The 23,095-nt window shown below is 42.1% G+C and overlaps 1 protein-coding gene across 1 annotated transcript in view; it reads left to right on the top strand.

The window, feature by feature from the left end:
* LOC129703927 (inositol polyphosphate-5-phosphatase A) overlaps positions 1–23,095 on the top strand; it is a 537,367-nt gene that overhangs the window by 383,735 nt on the left and 130,537 nt on the right. Inside the window, exons 8-9 of the mRNA XM_055646645.1 lie at positions 6,336–6,368; positions 10,379–10,498. Coding sequence (XP_055502620.1) covers positions 6,336–6,368; positions 10,379–10,498 — 153 coding nt within the window. The remainder of the gene's footprint in view (positions 1–6,335; positions 6,369–10,378; positions 10,499–23,095) is intronic.

The raw sequence follows: 23,095 nt of genomic DNA, 5'->3' as shown, positions 1-23,095 counted from the left end.
TGCTGGTGATCTTGTGGCTTGGGCTTCAGAGAAGAGCAGGAATAAAAAATTCAAGGACATGACAAAAGGTACAATAAATATGGTGCTCGGTAAGGGAAGGAGTAACTTTGGAGGCAAGAAGTTATGCCCACTACACATTTGTGTAAGCAGCCAATGTTTAAGCAGTCTAGGAGAGACCTGTGCTGAAAAATCTGGCAAGGATTCAATGTTTGTTGGGATTTGTTCAATATCTAGGTTTCGCTCTCATCTATCATATCTGACCGAGTCACTCGGATATATATCAAAAATAAAGATGCAGAATGGTTCTGGGAACAATTCCAAGAAGTGGTGCTGAAAAATATTAAATAGCTTCTTAGATAGCAACAATAATGCAAATTGGACAATGGCTACATAGATATCAAGGGCATTAAAAGAAGTAGAGATGAGGTGCACACAAATTGACAAGGAACTCTTGCAATAGTGTTTCAGCCAGTGACAATTTTCAACTATATATCTATGGACGGTAAATGACGAATGCTACAACAGGTCATTGACTGATGGAAACATCGTAGATTCATAGAGTGATACAGTGTGAAAACAGGCCTTTTTGCCCAACTTACCCACAGTGGCCAAAATGTCCCAGCTACACAAAGGATACAAGGATACAAAGAACATTTATTATCACATACACCAATTGTAGTGAAATTTGACTTGCCATGCAACACACAGATAAAGATAAGACACATTAAAGAATTTAACAATAAACATAAAAACATCCCCCCACAATGGTTCCCACTGTGGGGGAAGGCACAAAGTCCAGTCCCACCTGCCCTTGTTTGGCCCATATCCCTCCAAACCTGTCCTCTCCATGCACCTGTCTAACTGGTTCTTAAATGTTGGGATAGTCCCAGCCTCAACTACCTCATCTGGCAGCTTGTTCCATACCCCCACCATCCTTTGTGTGAAAAAATTACCCCTCAGATTCCTATAAAATCTTTTCCCCTTCACCTTGAACCTATGTTCTCTGGTCGTTGAATCACCTACTCTGGGCAAGAGGCTCGGTGCATCCACCCGATCTATTCCTCTCATGATTTTATACACCTCTATAAGATTACTGCTCATCCTCCTGCACTCCAAGGAACAGAGTCACAGCCTACTCAACCTCTGCCTGTAACTCAGACCCTCTAGTACTGGTAACATCCTCGTATCCTTTCAAGCTTGACAACATCTATCTTCTAACATGGTGCCCAGAACTTAACACAATGCTGTGGTGTGATTATTACAATTACTTTGTTAAAGTGGCCGCACTTTTATCAACCACCACTTGCAGATGCTTTGGAAGAATTTCAAATCATCTTTGCTCGAATTAGAATAAGGAAGAAAATAATAACTAATATCATTGAAAACATTAGCGACACAGTGGTGCTGGTTTCAGAGGGGCACGGTGACAAACGCACCTCACAGCTCTGTCCTCCATACAGCTGGCAAGCTCCTCTTTTGACTCTACACATGCATCTTCCATCAACGTCTTCGTCTTGATAGGCCGCAGTTTACATCCAGAGAATTTGCAGGATTTGCTAAGACATGGAGTTTTTAACATGAGATCTTTAGATCCACAATCACGTGGTAAATCTGAGTGTTGTCAGAGTTATTAGGATTTGTCACAAAATGCGAGTCTGGTAAATCTGAACTTTAGTTTTGTTAGTCTGGTGCAATGCATGAGGTGAAGAAGTGGAAGCTGGTTCAGCACCGAGTGTAATGGGACTGTAGCTATATGACATTGTATCCTACTGCAGGTATCCCACTACATATTTGACATTCTATGGAGGAGATTAGTACACAAGCACGTAAGAATCATCTCAAGAGTCAAGATTGTTTAACTGTCCTTTGTGCCAAAAACAGAACAGTGACATTCTTACTTGCAGTAGATATTGCCTGACATTGAAGATGACTGTAAAATGCAGTGCATGTTGTTCACTAAGGTGCCCACCGTCTCCAAAGCATGACCAGATAATTAAAGCAACTACAGCCAGAGCTAAAGCAACTGCTGAGAGAAGGCAAATCGAGAAGCAGAAGACTTGGGTTTAAAGTGAGTGAGTAACTCAGTGGTACAGGCAGCATTTCTGGAGAGATGGAGATGGGACCTATCGTCAAGATTTAATAGGAACCTGAAGGGGAACCTTTTCCCACAAAGGGTGGTGGGTGTATGGAATGAGCTGCCGGAGGAGGTTGTTGACGAGGTACTATTGCACCTTTAAAGAAACACTTGGACAGGGACATGGATAGAACAGGTGAAGAGGGATATGGGCAAACGCAGGCAGGTGGGACAAGTGTAGATGGGGCATGTTGGTCGGTGTGGGCAAGTTGGGCTGAAGGGCCTGTTTCCACGCTGTATCACTATGATTCTATTTGCCATGACTTACTGACTGTAGATCTGAAGGTAATATCAGGCATCAGACCACTGAAGGACTGTTTTTACAGAGATTGATAGTTTGTTTCATTCAACAGTCAAATATTATTTGGGGGAAAAGTTGGAACAAGGTATGTGACTTCAGTGCAAATACTGCTGCAGGGATCTATGAGATTACACGGGAGGTTCATTCATTTACATCATTGCAACGATATCTCGGATATGTCTGGGCATGAAACAACAATGACAAAGCAATCTATAAAAGTGCTTGTCTCCTTCTTTAATGTTGTTCCTCTATTTTACTTAAATAAAAGTCAATTTCTCTTTTGTAAGAAATCTGGGCTACGCCAGTAAATTAAAGAGGAATCAATACAGCTGCAGACTTATGGTGAGCGCCATCATTTTGCAACCGCTCACTGTACATAAGAAAAGTAAAAAAAAACAATGGCTCTCTAATAAACTTATGGCATCTGATCCATCCCATTTCATTCTATTCAGGCACTTCTGAAAATCAATTATGATTTGGCAGAACGTGAAGATCTTAAGCAATGTACACTTCCAGTCAATCTCATTTCCTTTGTTCGTTCATGAAGGCCAGCATTTATTGCCGGTCCCTAATTACCCTTGAACTTGGTGGTTTGCTAAGTCATTTTACTGGATAATTTGGAGTCATGTACTTTGCTGAGCTTCGGTATTCACATATTGGTTTTGCATTATAAATTTATTTCTCTTAGAGTTATTAATGACAGATCTTTGCACGTACCCTAGTTTCATAGCCACCATTATTAATGCTTGCTTTTATTTTACTTAATTAAATGTATTTAAATGTCCCAGCTGCTTTGATAGGATTTTAACGTTTGCTTTGATGATTGGTTCAGGCCTCAGAACTCCTAAACAAATACTAGAACTGAAGAAAAATGTATTTTATCAATACATTTTATATCTGTGCCACCCACGCCCCTGACATAAGTCTGAAGAAGGGTCTCGTCCCGAAACATCACCCATTGCATCTCTCCAGAGATGCTGCCTGTGCCGCTGAGTTAAGGGCGTGTCCCACTTTCACGACTTAATTCACAACCTTCTTTACTCGTGGACATTTTTCATCAGACTAGAAAAAACGCCCCGACCTACTTGATGGTACGAGTACCTACGACTAGCATCACAGCCTGTTACAACCTACCTACGACTTCCTACATCCTTGTGATGACCATGCTGCGAGTATGAGTCAAGGGCAAACTCAGCAGAGGTCGTGAATTCGGTCGTGAAAGTCGGACAAGCCCTTAACCCCAGCATTTTGTACAAGAGTTTGAACAAGAGCACAATCATGACTTGCCTTTGTTGTTGGGACTGCACTCGTCCAGGCAAGTGGGGATCATAATGACAGGCTCAATGCAAGTGGGGAGACCGCTGTGAGGGATGGGGGGTGGGGTAGGGGGAGAACAAAGGAAGACCCGGCATGGGGGAACAGCCGGGAGGGGTAAGAGGGAGTAGATCTGGAATGATTGGGTGGGGGGGTGAACAAAGGTGGACCTGGCACGGGATACTTTGTAACTTTGTCAGCGGCCTTTATATGGCGACTATTTGCATACCTTGTGTATGCAAGCAAAGAATTTCACTGTGACTTGTCACATGTGACAATAGAGTATTCATTCAAGTCAAGAGTGGGAACATTTTGGTAAGAGTAGAGAGCCACTCCCCAAAGGATATTCAACTAGGAACTGCTGGTATTTCTGAAAGTAAATGATAGTAACTTTTGGAATTTTTGTACAAAGAAAAAAAAAACCAAGCTCACCAACTAAGTTCCATAGCTCATTTCTCAATTGTGCTTTATCAGTGGTATCCAGATACAGACCAATGCTTAGCTGAGATATCCCAGTGGTCACAGTGGTGCAGGTTCTGTGAACTATTTGATTTGAAAGGGGATTGGAAGAATGAAAAAAAAAGAGAAAAATAATACAAGGAACCCCTATTGTTTTATAACTGCCTCGGTAACCATTTCTGCGTCTTCTAAAGACATCTGCACATATTCTTCCAATTCTCTGGTTCTGTTTCTGTAGTCCTCATAAGATTAAATAATATGATCCACATGAAGGATTGCCGGACGACCAGTACATATTAAGGGATTGCAATTTTCTGATGACCTGACTTGCTACTGATGCTGTTCATCTGGACAGCTGACTAATTCACCTTTATACCATTATTCCACTGGACTAACTAACTACATTTGCATTTGTACAAATGCATAACTGAAACATGGCAGTAATGTGTAAGCGTGATATGCATGTGGATCAATTTGCTACCAGGCTAATGAAAACGTTCATGTGATCCTCTGAGCACGAGTTTGTTGTAAAGGAAAATGCTTTCAGCATCCAATTGATGGCACTAAATTGCCGTTATTGCACGGATTTGTTCTTCAGCGCTTATCGGCAATTGGTAAAGCATCTCGGGCTCTCCTCTTGAATTTGTTTGCTTCTCTTACATGGAGCATGGTGCATGTAAATATTTTGAATTTTGACCTTTAAGTGCTCCAGGATAAACCAGGTGCCCAATGTGCTGTGAATTTCATGGTTAGGCGGACCTGAAATCTGGCAGAATTCTGGAATAATGCACAATATTTTGACAGTACAAAATGAGTCTCCCCTTTTCTTGTCAGTTTTGTGTAAATGTTTGTGTTGAGATATGTTGCAGTTGCATCTTCTCTAAGTGTAGCGAGTGTAGTGTGATTAATTTATTTGCCGAGCTGTTACTTTCCTTCCATCTATTGGAATGAACTGCGTGTGATTACAGTGATTTATAACCAAAGATAAATTATTACCACAGAAATAAATCAAATGCCTTTTCTTTTCTGGCTCAGTAATTTTCCGCTGCAATTTGATAGTCTTCCACTATGCCCGTGTTATAAATGACGTGTACAATATCTATGATAGCTACAGATTTTGTTGGAAAGAGAACAAGCTTGTTTTTACTATTCAGGCTCTGTTGCCACACTGTGAAGATTGTAACTCTCTGTTCTATGCCTGAAAATTGACATTATTGTTTTCCTTTTAATTTTTTGGAGTCTGTAAAGTTGGATTTTATTTAATGCTGATTTTGTAGTTAGACAGTCTTTAATTTTTTTATTATGTTTTTGGGATGCATGTTCTGATTTTACATAATTAAAATGAGCAGTTGTAATGTTGCAGTGATTATGATTTCATATAAATGAAGTGTACATTGGAATTGTATGATGCTAATAAGTCAGATTTTTTAATTTTTTGAGTTAAGGCCGTTTCACTAGCTCAAGCTTGTTTTTACTATTGAGGCTTGTTGCCACACTGTGATACAGATTTTGTACAAATGACCATGGTTCAACGTGCAATTTTTACAAGATTTGATTCAAATCAATCATCTTGCCTTGTTGTATTGCACTCTTCCAGGCAAGTGTGACACTTGTTTTATATAATGGGTCAAGAGGGAGTAGTTGAAAGTTGTTTTTGCAAAGGATTGAAGATTTTCACTGGTCTGTCAGATTTTGGGCGTGATGGGAGTGTCATTTTGGTAAGATAGAGAAGCCACTACCCAAAGTCCTGTGCTTTTATTTTTATTTTTTCCAATTTTTGTTTCAAGTGACATTGTTTTTTCTCTGCATCACATGACATTCTTTTATTGGTTTCTGTAGTTCCTTTCTGTTTTTTTTTTGAAACACTGTCCTTGGTTTCCACTTTGCATGCAATGTCACATGAATCTTTGCTTGACCATTTGAGTAGATTGATCCACTTGAATTGTGTAAAATATTTTGTGGTCCAATTGCTTCAATAATGCACAATATTTTGACACACCAATTTTGTTGAGATTTTTGCAGTTGCACTGTGTAATTTTGTTTACTTTCCTTCCACGTTGTGAATATATTTAACCATTGCAACCGTGACAATGTAAAATGATAACATTAATTGCACTTCCAGAAAAGGTTCATCAGAACACGATGGAGTGTCACTGATTGGTACGTTCCTGTGCTTTTATTTTTAACTTTTGCACTAATTTGAAATGTATTTAACGGCAGATTGAGTGCAAATTGGGTCAAGACATGATTTGACACCATGACCTTTGTCAGTCAATCCACTGTCACTTGGTTCCCCATATGTCCTTGAAACTGATTTTGAGATTGATCCACCAGCCTTGGGCCAAATTTTATATAGTATTTCTGTTTTTTTTTTTAACATTGCAATTTATGTATTTGGTACACATTGATTCAATTGCACAATTTTCAGTGAGCAAACCCACTAAAGTTTATTTTCTGAATTAATGCTTGAAACTTTTTTAAACTGTGCAGTGGCTTTAAAAATCTCCAAGCTGCTTTTCGTATGTGAATGAAGCAAAACACTGCAGATATTAAAAAAAATGAAGCAGAAATAGAAAAGGCCAGAGCACCCAACAGGTCAGCTGGCATCTGGGGAGAGTGTTTTAAGATGATCTATTGATTTAAACTATTGACACTATTTCTTTCTTCGCAGACACTGCCTACTCTGCAAAGTGTTTCTGAGATTTTTTCATTTTGCTTTCTTGTGTTAGATTTGATATTACAATACTGTGTTGTGTTTTATTACAATGTCCTGTTTTCCCTGCTATTAATATCTAACAGCTAGGCCGTTAGATTCTGTGTTTTCCCTCTCTCTATCTCTCTCTCTCTCACACACACACAAACCTGTCCCTCCAGCTGGATAATATTTCCCTCCCTGAAACACTGAAGTTTTGCAGAGAGATTAGTTGAAAGTCTTGGCCATTCAGCCCACAGAACCTGGAACAATAGCGATATATTATAACTGTGGGACTGATTCTCCAGGAGAAATTAGATTGAACCAAAATAACTCCTTCCTTAGCTATTCCCCGTCTACCATTTCCAGATGAACATTTTGGATCATCTTGCCAAGTATAATTGATATAAAATTCCGCCATCTATCTACTAACACACGATGAAGGAAGTGGAAGAGAATGGTGCTTGAACACATTGGTGTTCAGTTGTATCTTTTTCCCATTTTCTCACCATTTTCCATTTGTCTTCCTCAAACTTCTGTTTTGCTTCCCTACGTGAGTGTAGTTAAATACTTTTTCTTCAGTTTTGTATCACAAATGTTTATCAAATGTAATGCCATTCCAACTCGGTGCACACATGCTTATGTCCAACAGTGACCACTGCTGAAGATCAGCCGTTAATGTTGTCTTTTTCTAGACTGGACTAGAAACCTCAGATTCCTATGAATTTAAATAATGGGAATACATTTTGAGTCTATTATTTAATTCTGGGGAATATTTAACATATGATTTTAGTTTAGAGATACACCATGGAAACAGGTCCTTCGGCCCACCAGGTCCGCGCCAACCCGCATATTAACATTATCCTACACAAACTAGGGACAATTTTCGCATTTATCAAGCCAAATTACCTACATACCCCCACGTCTTTGGAGTGCGAAGATCTTGGAGAAAACCATGCGGTCACAGGGAGAACATATAAAATCCATACAGACAGCACCCGTAGTCGGGATCGAACCAGGGTCTTCGGCACTGCAAACGCTGTTAGGCAGCAACTCTACCGCTGCGCAACAGTGCAGTCCTTTACATTTTAGGCCATTTCTGGAAAACTTATCTCAATTGATCAGGATTGGTAGAAATGTCAATGCACTATGAAATGACTGTTCAATTCAAATGCTAACAAAGTCAGTGTACATCATATGTGAGGGGGGAAAAACATAATTTAGCCACTTTTCCATTCTTTCCACTTCGCCCCTGCTGATGGTAGCAGCTCTGAATTACCAAGAATTTATCGCAGCCTCCAATTGTAACTCCAACGAAAAGTTGACAAAAACAACTGAATGTTGGTTGTAGGCGCTGCACCAAACTCCCATCAAACCTAACACAGGCCATCATGTCCACAACTGATGGACATTTTGGAAGAGTAGGCATTTATGGCATCAGACTGACAGTCAAGTTCAAATCACACCACAACAAGTAGTTAAAAATAGTGAAAGAATGATGAAATTGTGGGAATACATCATAAAAATAGAAGTCCTTACGGTTATAATAACCCAGCTCTTTCATTAACATCCTCCACGGAAGTTTAATCTGCAACCTCTAACAGGTCCATGTATTTTGTGTTTGACTCAAAATTGCTGTTGGAAGTGGCAAAGCAAGCCACTGTTGACACGCAGAATGTATATATTGACACTGAGCCTTCAACATCAAATATAGACTCTGAATATATGGGTGAGCAATCCATTTATGAGAGGGGGGGAACTATGTTTACTGAAGAAAGAGGACATCTCAGATGTCTTTTCTTTTTCCACCTGGGAGGAGGGAGAGCAAGAGCAGAACTACAGAATACAGAGGTGACGAAGGTGAGGGATCAATTTACAGTATGATCCTCGCCTAATATATACACACATCTACATTCCAGCAGGGGCATTTTGTTGATACTCTCTCTTTATTTCTCCCACTGCCAGTGCAGTAAAATCAAGGCCATTTATAATCCCCCACCATTAGTTCAATTGAGATCGATTAACTCCATGCAGGTCAGAGGCAAGAGACCTTCCAACCTAAATGACCACAAGATATGGTGCATGTACCAAATGGGAATTAATGACAGCTCTGTGGGTCATTGTCATTGCACATATTCCAAAGTATGTTACTTAGAATATTGTGTCTCCTTTTCCTGATGCACATGTACCACAAAATGTGGTCTGATCATTTTGTTGCCTCTGAGTTAATTTGTGTGAAAATATAATTAATTATGCCTATGTTTTATCAGTGGCCTGCAACAAATGACACATTGTATCAATATGTGTGTTCTAGAAACGCTATAATTTTTACAGATTTTTTGTTAAATTATTAGAGAGATCTAAGCACCTCCACTCTTCACCAATTAACTTCAGTATCCAACCGAAGTTTGCATGTTCTCCCTCTGACTATTTTACCGGGTAATCCAGTTTCCTCCCACATCCCAAAGATGTGTGGGTTTGTATTTAATTGGCTTGTGTAAATTGCCGTAGTGTGCTGTGGGATAACTAGTGGGAACGGGTGATCGATGGTCGACGTGGACTCAGTGGGCCGAAGAATTTCCATGCTGCATCTCTCGAAACTCTATGCTCTAATATTTGCCTGGTTTGGACTTACTATATAGATCAACTGTGGTCACACTGCAAGTAGAACTCAGGGCATTCTCTCAGCTGATGACTCATGCTTGCCCCTAACGTGTAGGGAGTGAATAAGGAAGTGGAATAGCACAGAACTAGTGTGAACCATGGTCGATGGTCGGCATGGACTCAATGGACTGATGGGTTGTTTCCATACATATTTTTAAACTAAACTAAACAAAATGCCCTTTTCCGATCCATTAAAAATGCTTTTCTTATTTTATATTTTTTGCAAAACTCACCTCAATTTCCATAAATCTCAGAACGGTTTTGAATGCAGGCTATAAAACACTTAAAATAATGAAGTTCAATTTTACAGATTTTTAATAACACTTAATAAACTAATGTATGAAATGGACATTTTTATGAGTGTGTCATTCTTTTGTGAAACCACTCTCTAAAGCATATACACAAGGGTGCATTATTTAGTTTTCATGGATTAGATGGCAATAACATTCAATACATAAGGTGTGGGCTGACAGGTATAATGAGGTTCCATCTGCAAGGTGATAGATATCAGAGTTTACTTACATTGTATTGTTTAAAAGCAATTCCCCATTAAAAGGACAGCGTGCTTAGTAAGCAAATATGAATATTGTCAGGCAAAATAGCCGAACGTTATTATCGACTGAGTTTTATTATTTTATTCACCAGCGTAATTAATCCGAGCATCTATAAAGGCCATGATCTGAGAAGCGAAATGTTTTTATAAGGCTCTGGTTATGGCAGTTTGATATGGGAGAGCACAATTTTATAAATTCTGTCATGATCATAAGAGCACTTGCATGATGATTCACTTGTGTGATGGTTATTTTCTTGACAGTGCCTTTGACTTGGTGAACATTCATCTTTTCCATGATGCTTCCAATTTAATTGCTTGGGAAACAAGCCCATCTGTCTACTCAGGCACCCGACAGAAAGCTCTCACTTATGTGCTCGATAGGTAAGCAATATATCTACTTTATATTTTTCGCTACTGCTTTGGAAAATTATTTGGAGACACAAAAGACTGCAAATTATGGAGCCTGGAGCAGAAAACAAAGTGCCGAAGGAACTCGGCATGTCAGGCATCATCTATAGAGGGAAATGAACAGTCAACGTTTCAGGGCAAGAAGACCCTTCTTCTGCACTGAGAGGAATGGAGACCCTTCCTTTGCATCGGAAGAGTCTCGACCAAAACTGCCCACTGGCCATTTCCCCCCACAGGTGCTGCCTGACCCACTGAGTTCCTCCAGCAGTTTGTTTTTTTTTTCTAAGATAATTTATCTGAATTTGGTGGGCAGCACTAGAAAAATTTTATTTGACATTGTTGGTTTGCATTGGTAACAGGTTCAGGTCCAGTCCGAGATATTCACATTAAAGGAGGTCTTTAATTCCTAAGATATAGTTGCTGTATGTACCTCGTTGCTGAGAAACCCATGACACGGCGATGTAAATGACATTGAAAATGCACTGGTTGGACATATATCCTTCGTTTGAAATTATGCATCTATCTTCAAATTAAAAATAAAGGTTTACAACAGTTGATCTTGATGATATTGTTCCTTTGTCAGGATTTGATCTTTAAAATGCAATTAATGGACAATGCACAAATTCCCAACTAAGAGATGACAATGGCTGAATTATTTGGAAGAGAGGCTGGATTATGTTATGTTTGCTGTCCGGGTTTCCAAGAGATAATCAATGTTTAAGATAATTGTGGTGAAAGGTACACTGAGCATTATATCATGAGAAAATTAACGTGCAAATGCCTTCAGATTTATTCTGGAGTCAGTAGACTATAATGTCAGTCAGTGTGCCACATGGACATCACCATTGGTTCCACTCTGGACTTTTATGTTCCACTCAACCCTGTTGCTTAACCAAACATGTTTGAACATATTCTGTTTGAAGAAAGACCCTCACCAGCAGCTTTGAAATAATTATCAACTAATTGCAGGTTGATTGCTGATTGTTTTCAACTGTCTTGTGCTTTGTTTGCTGTTGCTTAATTTATTTGATATTGTTAAAATCTGCAAAACATATAACAGGTGATGGCCAGAGCTTCTTGATGACCAGAGGTTAGTTTTGTGTAGAAATACAGTGCAGAAACAAGCCCTTCGGCCCACCGAGCCTGTGCAGACCAGCGATCTTCATACACTAGAACTATCCTACACACTAGGGGCAATTTATAATTTTTACCAAAGTCAATTAACTTACAAACCTGTACGTCTTGGAATGCGGGTGGAGACCAGAGCACCCAGGGAAAAGTCACGGGGAGAATGTACACACTCTGTACAGACAGCAGCCGTGGTCAGGATCGAACCAGGGTCTGTAAGCTGTCAAGCAGCAACTAACCGCTGCGCCACCTCACCGCCCTTTTTCAAACGAGCAAAAGAGGTTTCACACAACTATTTCTTCCCCCAGGAATTAATCTGTTTCCAGGCATTCCTGTGAGAATGCAGCAGAGGGAAGAAAAAGTGCAGAGTGCACACTGTTATCTTTGACATATCATCTGTGTCAGAGTTGAGTATGACCTCGCCCCATGGGAGCAGGCTTCTGCACCATCAGTGACTCCTGGCATTGCAATACCTGTGCCCACACTTGGGCCCTATCCAATATCACTGCCTTCTCCCTCTCCACAGCCCCTTTCCCAACTATACCTTGTTTCCTGACAGCAGTACAGTAATATTAGTCCAAACAGCAATAACCACAGTCTTTATATTAATCTGCAATTTGAAGCATTGCTTGAATGCAACTTGGAAATATTTAAGTTTAATGGAACAATAGTGATTACAATAATAAAGCAATGATGAATTAGGGTCTGACGTAAAATTAACAGATCAGATGTAATCAAACCTGAATGTTTCACCACAGCTGTTTTTGCCATGCTTAACCGAAAACGGGTAAGCTATAAAAATGCTATTTTATAGCCATTAGGCTATAATCTACTTAAGGTTTTCCGTGCAGATCTTTTAGATTCGTCGTTCTGTAAAAGCTTTGATAAAATTGCCTTCCCCACAGCCATATTTTACCATTTCCTAAATTCTATATCCCCTATGTTCTTAATTTAAGGGAACTTAAATTTACTGAAAAGGAATTGCTATTGTTAATTTTCTATATATTTAAGGGACTTTAACATTTTCTGCTTTTTTAATTGAGGCATTTTTATTGATAAAGTAATAGGTTAATGTATTGTAGTATTTATAATGTATAATGATTTGTAATCTCAAATAACATTTAATAATCATTCCTACCATTGTGTTTAGGAAATGCACTAAAATAGATTACTGCTTTTGATTTGATCTCCTAAGATAAAGAAGCAAGTTGAAACTGTGTGTACATACTCGATTTGGTGCACTTGCAACGTAAGAGGCCATAAGAGTTTGTCACATAAAAGCCCTGTCTCACGGTAGGAGCTGACCCACAAGGTACCCTGAGTGAAAGACTCGTGGTTGTGTACGAGATCCCAAGTGTATGATCAAGAGTTTAACCCAGTTCCCACGGTTATGACAAGTTTGCCGTTTTCTGCGATGTTCCAAGTTCGTCTCCAGAGTTACTAAAGTTCCTCTCCCGAGTTACTCTTGAGTAAGTTCCTCTCCCGAGTTACTCTTGAGTAACTACCAGGGTAGTGGGAGATGGTGGCGGAAATATTGAATGGAACACAAGCCTTGCTGTACTGTAGACTCTGCAGAAACCTGGTGGGTATGAGAGGTTTAGAGGGATAGAGACCAAATGTGAGACGAGGTCATCCCTCGGCCTCCTGCACTGCAAAGAGAACAAAAACTCAAACCTATCCGCCTTCTGCATGCAACCCAAGCCGTCCAGGAAGGACCTAGCTTGGCATGAACAAGTTAGACTGAGGGGGCTGCAAATTCGTTGCGAAATTCGATTTAAGAACAACCGCAAGATTTTAAACGGGAAGCTTGTGCATTTGGCGCTTTCATGAATGGTGAGCGTTCCCGAGAGCTTGTGAAACTAAACAGAAAATGCGATGGATAAAGTCGCATGTTAAAAATTGCAAGTTGTTAGAGAGTCGCCCGAAGCAAGAGGTGGGCAGCACTGGAGCAGTGATACCCGAAGTGTTTATTTCTACTTTAGTGCCAGCATAGTTCACAACACACGAGGATTATGTGTGTCATGTATTTGTGTCAATGAAGCGTGTTGGTGGGCGGGCAGTGTGTAAGATGGATAACAATACCATGGGCCAAACTATAGTCATACATAAACATTAAAGAATAGGACGCGAGAATAGTAAACTCACCACTAACCAAAGCTTCGGCGGTTGCCATGTGCATGAGCGTATCGAATGGAGCCCTCCACTGAAATGGTTTTCAAACTATTATGTCTATCTCTGCTGATAAATCAGACTCGGTCAGCTTGAATCCAGCTTTGTTGCACCTGTAACGTTACAATAGCCCATGGCATTCCCGAGTGCTCCAAGGACCATGGCAGCCTCGTACCTCTCCCATTGTACCGGCTTCCTGAAGCCTGAGCAAGAAGCGGCCGTCCCGTGACTGGGTCGAGTCCCCACACCGGGCTCTCCTGTAGTGTTGAAGCGTGTGGGAAGGAACTGCAGATGCTGGTTTAAACCCACGAGGAGAAAGAAAAAGTAACTCAGCGGGACAGACGGCATCTCTGGAGAAAAGGACAAGAAGGGTCTCGACCCAATAACGTCACCTATTCCTTCTCTCCAGAGCAGCTGCCTGGCCCGGCCCGCTGAGTTACTCCATCTTATATTGTCTATCTGCGACTTGGTACTCTGCAGATTAATAAACAAAAACAAAGTTTCAACTTACCCACAGGGAACTCAGCGGACCGGGCCAGGCAACAGCTCTGGAGTTTGTCCCATGGTTTTGTTATCCATCTTGCTTGCCTTTTACACACTGCCTGCCCACCAACACGCTTCATTCACACGAATACATGACACACATAATCCTCGCGTGTTGTGAACTTAATGCTGCCTGCCCGCTGAGCTAAAGAGTTCCCACGGTAGACTCACGATACACTAAAGTTAAACGCACGGGTCACTACGTTCTTACAACATTAAAATGTTTCAATTCTTAACCACAAGAGTAAATTTGACTCGTGGAAAACTTTAAACATGTTTGATTTTTTTCAAGAGTTGACAAGTTTCACGGGTACCTGCCGTTAGCGCCACGAAACACTAAGTTGCGTCCACGAGTTCTGACGTTACAGCTACGTTAATCGTATGTTATTACCACGAGTTTTAACTTGGGGTACCTCGTGTGTCAACTCTCACCGTGAGACAGGGGTTTCACTCTCTTTCTATCAGTACCAGTTTCTTTACTCCTGTTGCTACGATTCACTCAAAAATCGTTGCATATTCGACCCTACTTTCCTCCTCTGGTCTCAGCATCTAACCCACCAGTGGTTGGTGGTCGGTCGATGTTGTGGCTGTCTGTGGCAGTAGTTTAGCCTCAAAAAGCTGGAAGGGGTACAGAGAAGATTTACGAGGATGTTGCCAGGGCTAGAAGGTCTGAGCTATAGGGAGAGGTTGAGGAGGCTAGGACCCTATTCCTTGGAGCACAGGAGGATGAGGGGTGATCTTATAGATGTGTATAAGATCATGAGAGGAATAGATCGGGTAGATGCACAGAGTATCTTGCCCAGAGTAGGTGAATCGAGGACCAGGGGACATAGGTTTAAGGTGCAAGGGAAAAGATTTAATAGGAATCTGAGGGAGAACTTTTTCACACAAAGGGCAAAGGGTGGTGGGTATATGGAACAAGCTGCCAGAGGAGGTAGTTGAGGCTGGAACTATCCCAACATTTAAGAAACAGTAAGACAGGTACATGGATAGGACAGGTTTGGAGGGATATGGAACAAACGCGGGCTGGTGGGACTAGTGTAGCTGGCACAAATTGGCCGACGTGGGCCTGTTTCCACACTCTATCACTGTTGCACATGTGGCTTAGACAATAGACAATAGGTGCAGGGGTAGGCCATTTGGACCTTTGAGCCAGCACTGCCATTCAATTTGATTATGACTGATCATCCACAATCAGTACCTCGTTCCTGCCTTCACCCCATATCCCTTGACTCCGCTCTCTTTAAGAGCTCTATCTAACTCTCTCTTGAAAGCACCAAGAGAACTGGCCTCCATCGCCCTCTGAGGCAGAGAATTCCACAGACTCACAGCTCTGTGTGTGAAAAAGTCTGACATTACTTCAATGGTGACTAATGTGATGCATGTATCCTGGCATGGAGAGTAATATTGCATATTTCAATGGAGCATCTCTTAGCTAACTCTTGTCCTTGACATAAATTTATCTGCAGCTTCCAAGCTGTCCATGAAATGGAGGCTCGTGCTGCTGGCTTGAAGAGATAGATGCTTCCTACAGTGCTCCTGGTTGTCATAAAGATTAATTGTGCTGTCAAGGAAGATTTTTCAGTCTCCTAATTGCAGCCACACCTTTGGTATTGGTGCTCCATCCACTTTGCCATGGTGTGATTCACAGTCCTCTTCTGGTTTGCTGGCATGTACTGATAGCTTTCTAGTTCCGCCACATATTTTTAGACATAAAATTAAATTTGAAATAAAAAATTGTAGAGAATTATTCCGGAGATGCCATATTTGGGGAATGCTGGTATTAGATTCCGCCCCACCACCCAAAAAAAAAAACGTAAAGCGCTGGAGTAATTCAAAGGGTCAAGCAGCATCTCTAGAGGAGATGGATAGGTGATGTTTCATATTTGGATGACAGCCAGCTTTTGAGTGGGAAGTTAGATTTCTTCAGACTGGTCTCGACCCGAAACGTCATCCATTCCTTCGCTCCAGAGATGCTGCCTGTCTCGCTGAGTTACTCCAGCTGTTTGTGTCTATCTTTGGTTTAAACCAACATCTGCAGTTCCTTCCTACCATAGTAACTTTGTCTGGACTGGTTAAACATTGTCTTTGCCCAATTTCAGACAGAACATCTCCATTTCCTAGATCTCAGGGCTTTAGAGTCTGAAGAAGGGTCTCGACCCAAAACAAAGCCAATTCCTTCTCTCCATATATGCTGCCTCACCCGTTTTTTTTCTCCAGCATTTTTTTGTCTACTTTTAGTATCTGATATTTGTAGGATCGATGAGAAAAGCAGTGAGAGGTTATTGGGCAGGGTAGCAAATGTATAGTTGAGATTACAGTCACATCAGCCATGATGCTACCGAGTGTGAGAACAGGTTTGATGAACCAAGTGGTTGACTTGTGCTCCTCATTCGCTTGTTCGTACGTACGGTGTTTCATGCATTCTGTTCAACAGCTGTTTGTTTCTGTGTAGGAAGGAACTGCAGATGCTGGTTGAAACCAAAGATAGACACAAAAAGCTGGAGTAGCGCACCGGGTTAGACAGCATCTCTGGTGAAAAGGAATAAGTGGCGTTTCGGGTTGGCAATGTTTCCACTTTGGCTGCCAGCTAGACTTTGAGTGGGAAATGCTCGCCGGAACCTGCTCGCCGATCATCTTGACATCTTGGACATCCAAGGACGTCACAGTGGTGCAGCTGGTATAGTAGCTGCTGTATCACAACGCCAGAGACCTGGGTTCGATCCTGACCTTAGGCGCTGTCTATGTTGTGTTTGCACGTTCTCTCTGTGACTGCGTGGGTTTTGACTGGTGGCTCCAATTTCCTCCCAAAACATGTGGTTTTGCAGGTTAGTTGCCATCTGTAAAATTGCCCTGAATGTTTGAGGAGTGAGAAAGTGGAATAACAGAATTAGTATGAATGTGTGATTGAAGATCAGTGTGTACTCGGTGGGCATAGGACAATTTCCACACTGTATCTCTAAACTAAAAGTAAACTTCCTCACCCCTGGTCCAGGACCTTGCAGTAGCTGATGCACACCAGTTACCCCACATTAGAATTAATCACAGTCAGGCAGCTCTCACATCTATGGATGAAGTTCGGGACCTGGAATGTCAGGATTCTTATGGACAATCCCAGAAATGGCAAACCCAAATGCGGGGTCCACTGCCATAGCCCAGGCTTTGCTATTGTCATCAACATCGATATCACCACCCTGGGTGAAACCGGACTGGCACGGCATGGCCACCAGAAAAAACAAGTGGAAGGGAAAAATCAGAACTCAGATGTCATCTTCATGGGGTTAACAACTGACTATAACAACAGATTGTGAACTCCAACAAATCTATAAGCTATGGATGCGAAGGTGTCATTGGCTAATGAGCGCGGAGTGAAGCACACTGCACTATATGTGACTGACGGAATACTTTGCAAAGGTCAAGACAGGTGTGGCTGTTACACAAGACTCTGCATGACAGCACAAATGCAGCTATTGGAAGGGGTTGCGATGGTAATGCCACAGGCTACCGTGGGATGTAGGGCAACGATTGTTGTGCTTCCGACCTGGGTATTCTGCTGTGGGGTGGCTTCTTCTCAATCACTGAAGTCCAAGAGGTGTTTAGCATTTGTCCCTTCAAAATGGATACAATGTACCAAAATACTCTGCTAAGGCTAATCAATGTCTATACCTCACTGGTAATGTCTCAGTCGGTCGTTCTGGCTCGGGACTTCAACTGCGTCATCGGTGCAGATGGATAACACTCGGTGCCACGACATGCTGGCCAGCACGTACAATCCACTGAAGGAAACGGTCAAAGATACAAAATTGTGCAACACCTTCAGAGACCCTGCAGGTGGAGCACAGCAACAGTTCTCTTAATAGAGACCAGATCGCTCAACACGGTATTTGATAGTCTTCCTCTTTGTGCCGGAAGACCTTTACGCTCATTGTCATTGACATCACGCCAGTGTTCTTCTCTGACCACTGCCTCGTTGGCTGACTGCCACCTGCAGGGAGACAAGAAGGTTAGTTGAATGCAAATTCTAATAGTTGAACCCCAGAGAGCATCAAGGAATTGAAGGGAGACTACTCAGGCTGGAGAACCTTGAGTGCCCGATGCACTGGTAAGAAGCAACCAAGGTGAATGTGAGAAGGTTCATGTAGTAATAATAATAATAATAATAATAAATAATAATAATGCACTTTATTGTCATTGTAAATACATACAACACAATTTCAGGCGCACTAAGCTCCAAGCTCTAAATAATAACGACAATGGAAACAACAAAAATGGCAAGAAAAACATCGTCGTCAGAATGTGCAATATTTCACAGTATAGTGTTGTGGCAGTATAAAATATTGGCTATGGGGTGAGTGCTGAGTTCAGAGTGGTGATGGCCTTGGGGTAGAAACTGTTTGTTAATCTTGTGGTGTGATTTGATGGATCTGTAATGCTTTACTGAGAACAAGTGATGTGTGGGATGAGATGAGTCCTTTCATATGCGTGATGCCTTCCAGGGGCAACGAGAGCTATAGATCTCTTCCTGGGCATGCAGGTGTGTGTTGGTGATCTTCTGGGCTGTAATAATGACTCTCTGCAGAGCCTTCTTGTCAGCCGCAGAACTGTTCCCGTACCATGCCAGAATGCCATGTGTCAGGCCAGTCTCAATGGCGCAACGGTAGAATGACACTAGCAGCTGTTGTGGCAAGTTGACTTTCCTGAGTGATCTTAGGAAGAAAAGCTGTGGTTGTGCCTTCTTTACCAGGGAATGCATGTTAGTTGACCACCTGAGATCTGCTGAGATGTGAGGAATTGCATGTGCCGTTTCATAAAAAAGGAGATGCAAAGTGCTGGAGTAACTCAGTGGCTGAGGTGGTATCCCTGGAGAATATGGATCGGTGATATTTCTGGCTGGGACCCTGACCTCCCTGTTTCAGATGCAGAGCATGGCAGGTAATAGGTTCAATGGGTCAATGGTTCTTTGTTATCACATGTACAGACGTGCAGTGAAATCGTTTTTGGCATGCAGTTCCGTAGAGTATTGCCAATCCCCGATTAGTAGAAATTGCACAGAAATAGTCCACTGAGGCTGCGTGCAAGAATCGCCAGGTTTTGGCGTCATTTTTAATGTCCCGTCCCGTCTTCATGCTCAGTCTTCTGGAGTGGAGCCCAACTCAGCCGACTTTGAGGGCTGGAAGGTAAGATCCCGGTTCCCTCTCTTACCCGCCCTTGTTTTTACATCTGCTGTCGCGAATTCCCTCGACGAAGCCCGCGGCCAACAGCCAACAGCCCCTGGGTCTGCGGAGCCCGAGGCTGAGGCCTGGGTCAGCGCCATGGAGGGGTCCAGAGAGGACCCGGCGTTAATTGAGAGGACGGTGTGGCGGTCGATGATGACACCAGACGAGGACGGACCACGTGGGAGTGAGGACGTCACTGCCGAGGGGAGGAACAAAGGAGGGGGGTGGGGGGGGACCGCCGTGATGGGGGGGAGAACAAAGGGGGACCTGGTGTGGGGTACTTTGTAACTTTGTAGGTGTCCTTTATGGGCGACTCTTTGCATAACTTGGGTATGCAACCAAAGAATTTCACTTTGACGTCACATGTGACAAGAAAGTATTCAATTCCATTCCTCCTCTCCAGTTCTCTGGGTCTCGGGGGACCAGCAGGGGTCGGCTTGGCGGCTCCCTCTATAGGCCACGGCACGCCGGTCCTTCCTTCTGGCCGAAGGGCCTGCACGTCACACACAGATGAGGGCAGGTGGTTGGACAAAGGCCAGAGTTGAAAAGGAGCTGTTAGACTAAAGGATTGAAGAGTTGCAAATTGTGAAGCCAGAGGAAGGAAAAATTCATTGTCCTCAAAGGGGTTCAGAAAGCAAGTTAGTGGGAATTGTGATGAAATTGCAGAATCTGCTTTTCTGCAGTCAAGGTAGTGGATGTGATGAGGGAGGAACTCCAAGAGGAACTCCAAGAGGGAGGCCCTGACCATGGGGAATAGTGGAGGAAGAAGACTGACTTTGGTGCCTTCACACACAGTGGGGAACCAAGAGGTGAAGACCCAGAAAATCTCACTCTTTGCATCAATCTTTCGGCAATCTTTCCTCTGTTTGCCTGGTAACCTCTACCCAAAACAGAACTCAGGATAGAACGTATGCTTAGGGATGAATCTCCACCCCTTTTATCCTGTTTTCACACCATTCACTTCCTTATCTATGTATCTCCCTCTCACCCATTCCTTCCCTCCAGAGTTGCTCCAGCATTTTGTGTCTATCTTCCATTTAAACCAGCATCTGCAGCTCCTTCCTACATATATGCTTTGGGACTTTTGCATCAGGCATGTGATTGATGTGACCTGCCTTATGAAGTTAAATGTGTGTATGTTGGACTCCATACTGGGGATGAGGGACTATGAGAGGTCAAAGCTTGCTTATTCTGCCTACAAATTTCAAATAATTTGCAAAGACAGCAAAGGTGCTTACAGTCCGTTCAGGTGCCTTCTTTCAGTAGTACATCTCCATATAGCATGTAAAAAATAGACACAAAATGCTGGACAACACATTCACCAGTGGGACAGCAGCATCGCTGGAGAGAAGGAATGGGTGATGTTTCGGATCAAGACCATTCTTGAGACTGAGAGTCAGGGGAGAAGGAAACTAGAGATATGGAAGGGCAAGATGTGAAAATGACATATCAAAGCAGATAGTGTCAGGGAAATATAGAACAGTTCATTGTTGGCCGAGGGGAAGGTGACAACGAGGCATACAAACAGTAAAATTAATCAGGACTGAAATGAGTCAAACATAGAAACATAGAAACATAGAAAATAGGTGCAGGAGTAGGCCATTTGGCCCCTCGAGCCTGCACCGCCATTCAATATGATCATGCCTGATCATCCAACAGTATCCTGTACCTGCCTTCTCTCCATACCCCCTGATCCCTTTAGCCACAAGGGCCACATCTAAATCCCTCTTAAATATAGCCAATGAACTGGCCTCAACTACCTTCTGTAGCAGAGAGTTCCACAGATTCACCACTCTCTGTGTGAAAAATGTTTTTCTCATCTCGGTCGTAAAGGATTTCCCCCTTATCCTTAAACTGTGACCCCTTGTCCTGGACTTCCCCAACATCGGGAAAAATCTTCCTGCATCTAGCCTGTCCAACCCCTTAAGAATTTTGTAAGTTTCTATAAGATCCCCCCTCAATCTTCTAAATTCTAGCGAGAACTAAGGTGAGGGAGAGACGGAGAGAGGGAAAGCAAGGGTTACTTGAAGTTAGCAAAATCAAAAGCCATACTGCTGTGTTGTAAGCTGCCCAAGCGAAATATGAGGTGCTGTTCCTCCAATTTGCATGTGGCCTCACCGTGACAATGGAGGAGGCCCAGGACAGAAAGGTCAGTGTGGGAATGGGAGAGGTAGTTAACGAGTTTAGCAATCAGGAGATCACGTAGGCCCAGGTGGACTGAGCGAAGGTGTTCAGGAAAGCCAATAATAGAGGCCTCACTGCTGCCTGTAACACTATATGTTCTATGCCACGTCTAAGGTCTTCATCATCAAATACTCTTTTTCCACAATCAATCAAAAACTGTGACAGCACATTGAAGACAATGGCGATTTCATCATCAATGTCTGACTCCACTGAGGGTTGTGGGTTTGCAGTATCAGGATCCATCCTCTCATATACTTTGATCAACGAGTTTAGGAAGGATTGCAGATCAGCCTCTGAATGTGTGGAAACATAAGCATCATCTTCATTCTGCAGTGCGTGCATTGAAGGTCATTACACTTTGTGGAATTCATTGTCACAGGAGGCTGTGCAGGCCAAGTTAATGGATATTTTTAAGACAGAGATAGATAGATTCTTGAGTAGTCAGTGGTTATGGGGAGAAGGCAGGAGAATGGGGTTGAGAGGGAGAAATAGATAGATCAGCCATGATTGAATGGCGGAGTAGACTTGAAGGGCTGAATGCTTAATTCTGCTCCTATAACTTATGAAGGTCAGGTAGCCTTGCTTGTGGTGAGTAGTTTCAGCAGGTTGAACACCTTCCCTTTAAGGATTAGCTAAACTGCCGTGGAAGTTTATTTGAGTTCTAATGCAAAATTGCAACAAGACATTTTTTTAAATAATTGGGGCGATTATTTGGCACCAGTCTTCAAAGTTTTGAATCGGATTTCCATAATTGTATTACCACTCTACCAATATTTATTTTAATTTTAAAATGATGTAATGCAAAAAGCAGCAAACCCACCTTGGAATATTAATAATTAAATGAATAACAAAACATTTAAAAAGTAGATGGATGGGTACATTGAATTATCAAGACACAGAAGGCTATGGACCAAGTGCTGGTGGACAGGATTAGTACGGATGGGTATTACATGATTAGGATGGACACGATGGGCCAAAGGTCCTGTTTCAGTGCTGCTTGATTCTATGACTCTATGGATCTATAACATTCCAATTGTCCAGCGAATATAATTCAAATTACTTCCATCCAGTTGGAGTTAGTTAATGGAGTTTGTCAAATCTTTGAGTACAGTTCAGGCTTTTCCTCAGCCAGTCAGGTGCCTGATTAATATTTTTTTAAATACTGGAAATATATATTTTTAATATTTCTTTAATATTTTTATTAGAAGCATATACATGCCATAACCAAAACACAATTTGTTTATCAATTACATATTAACATAGCTTATATTTGTTTATTTTTTTAATAGATTTTTTAAAGAGAGCTATAGAAAGAAAGGAGGGGGGAAAA

Source organism: Leucoraja erinacea, chromosome 15 (genome assembly GCF_028641065.1).
Source record: "Leucoraja erinacea ecotype New England chromosome 15, Leri_hhj_1, whole genome shotgun sequence".
In the NCBI taxonomy this organism is placed as follows: domain Eukaryota; kingdom Metazoa; phylum Chordata; class Chondrichthyes; order Rajiformes; family Rajidae; genus Leucoraja; species Leucoraja erinaceus.
The sequence above is the reverse complement of the archived record's forward strand: the minus strand, read 5'-3'. Positions and strand labels throughout refer to the sequence as shown.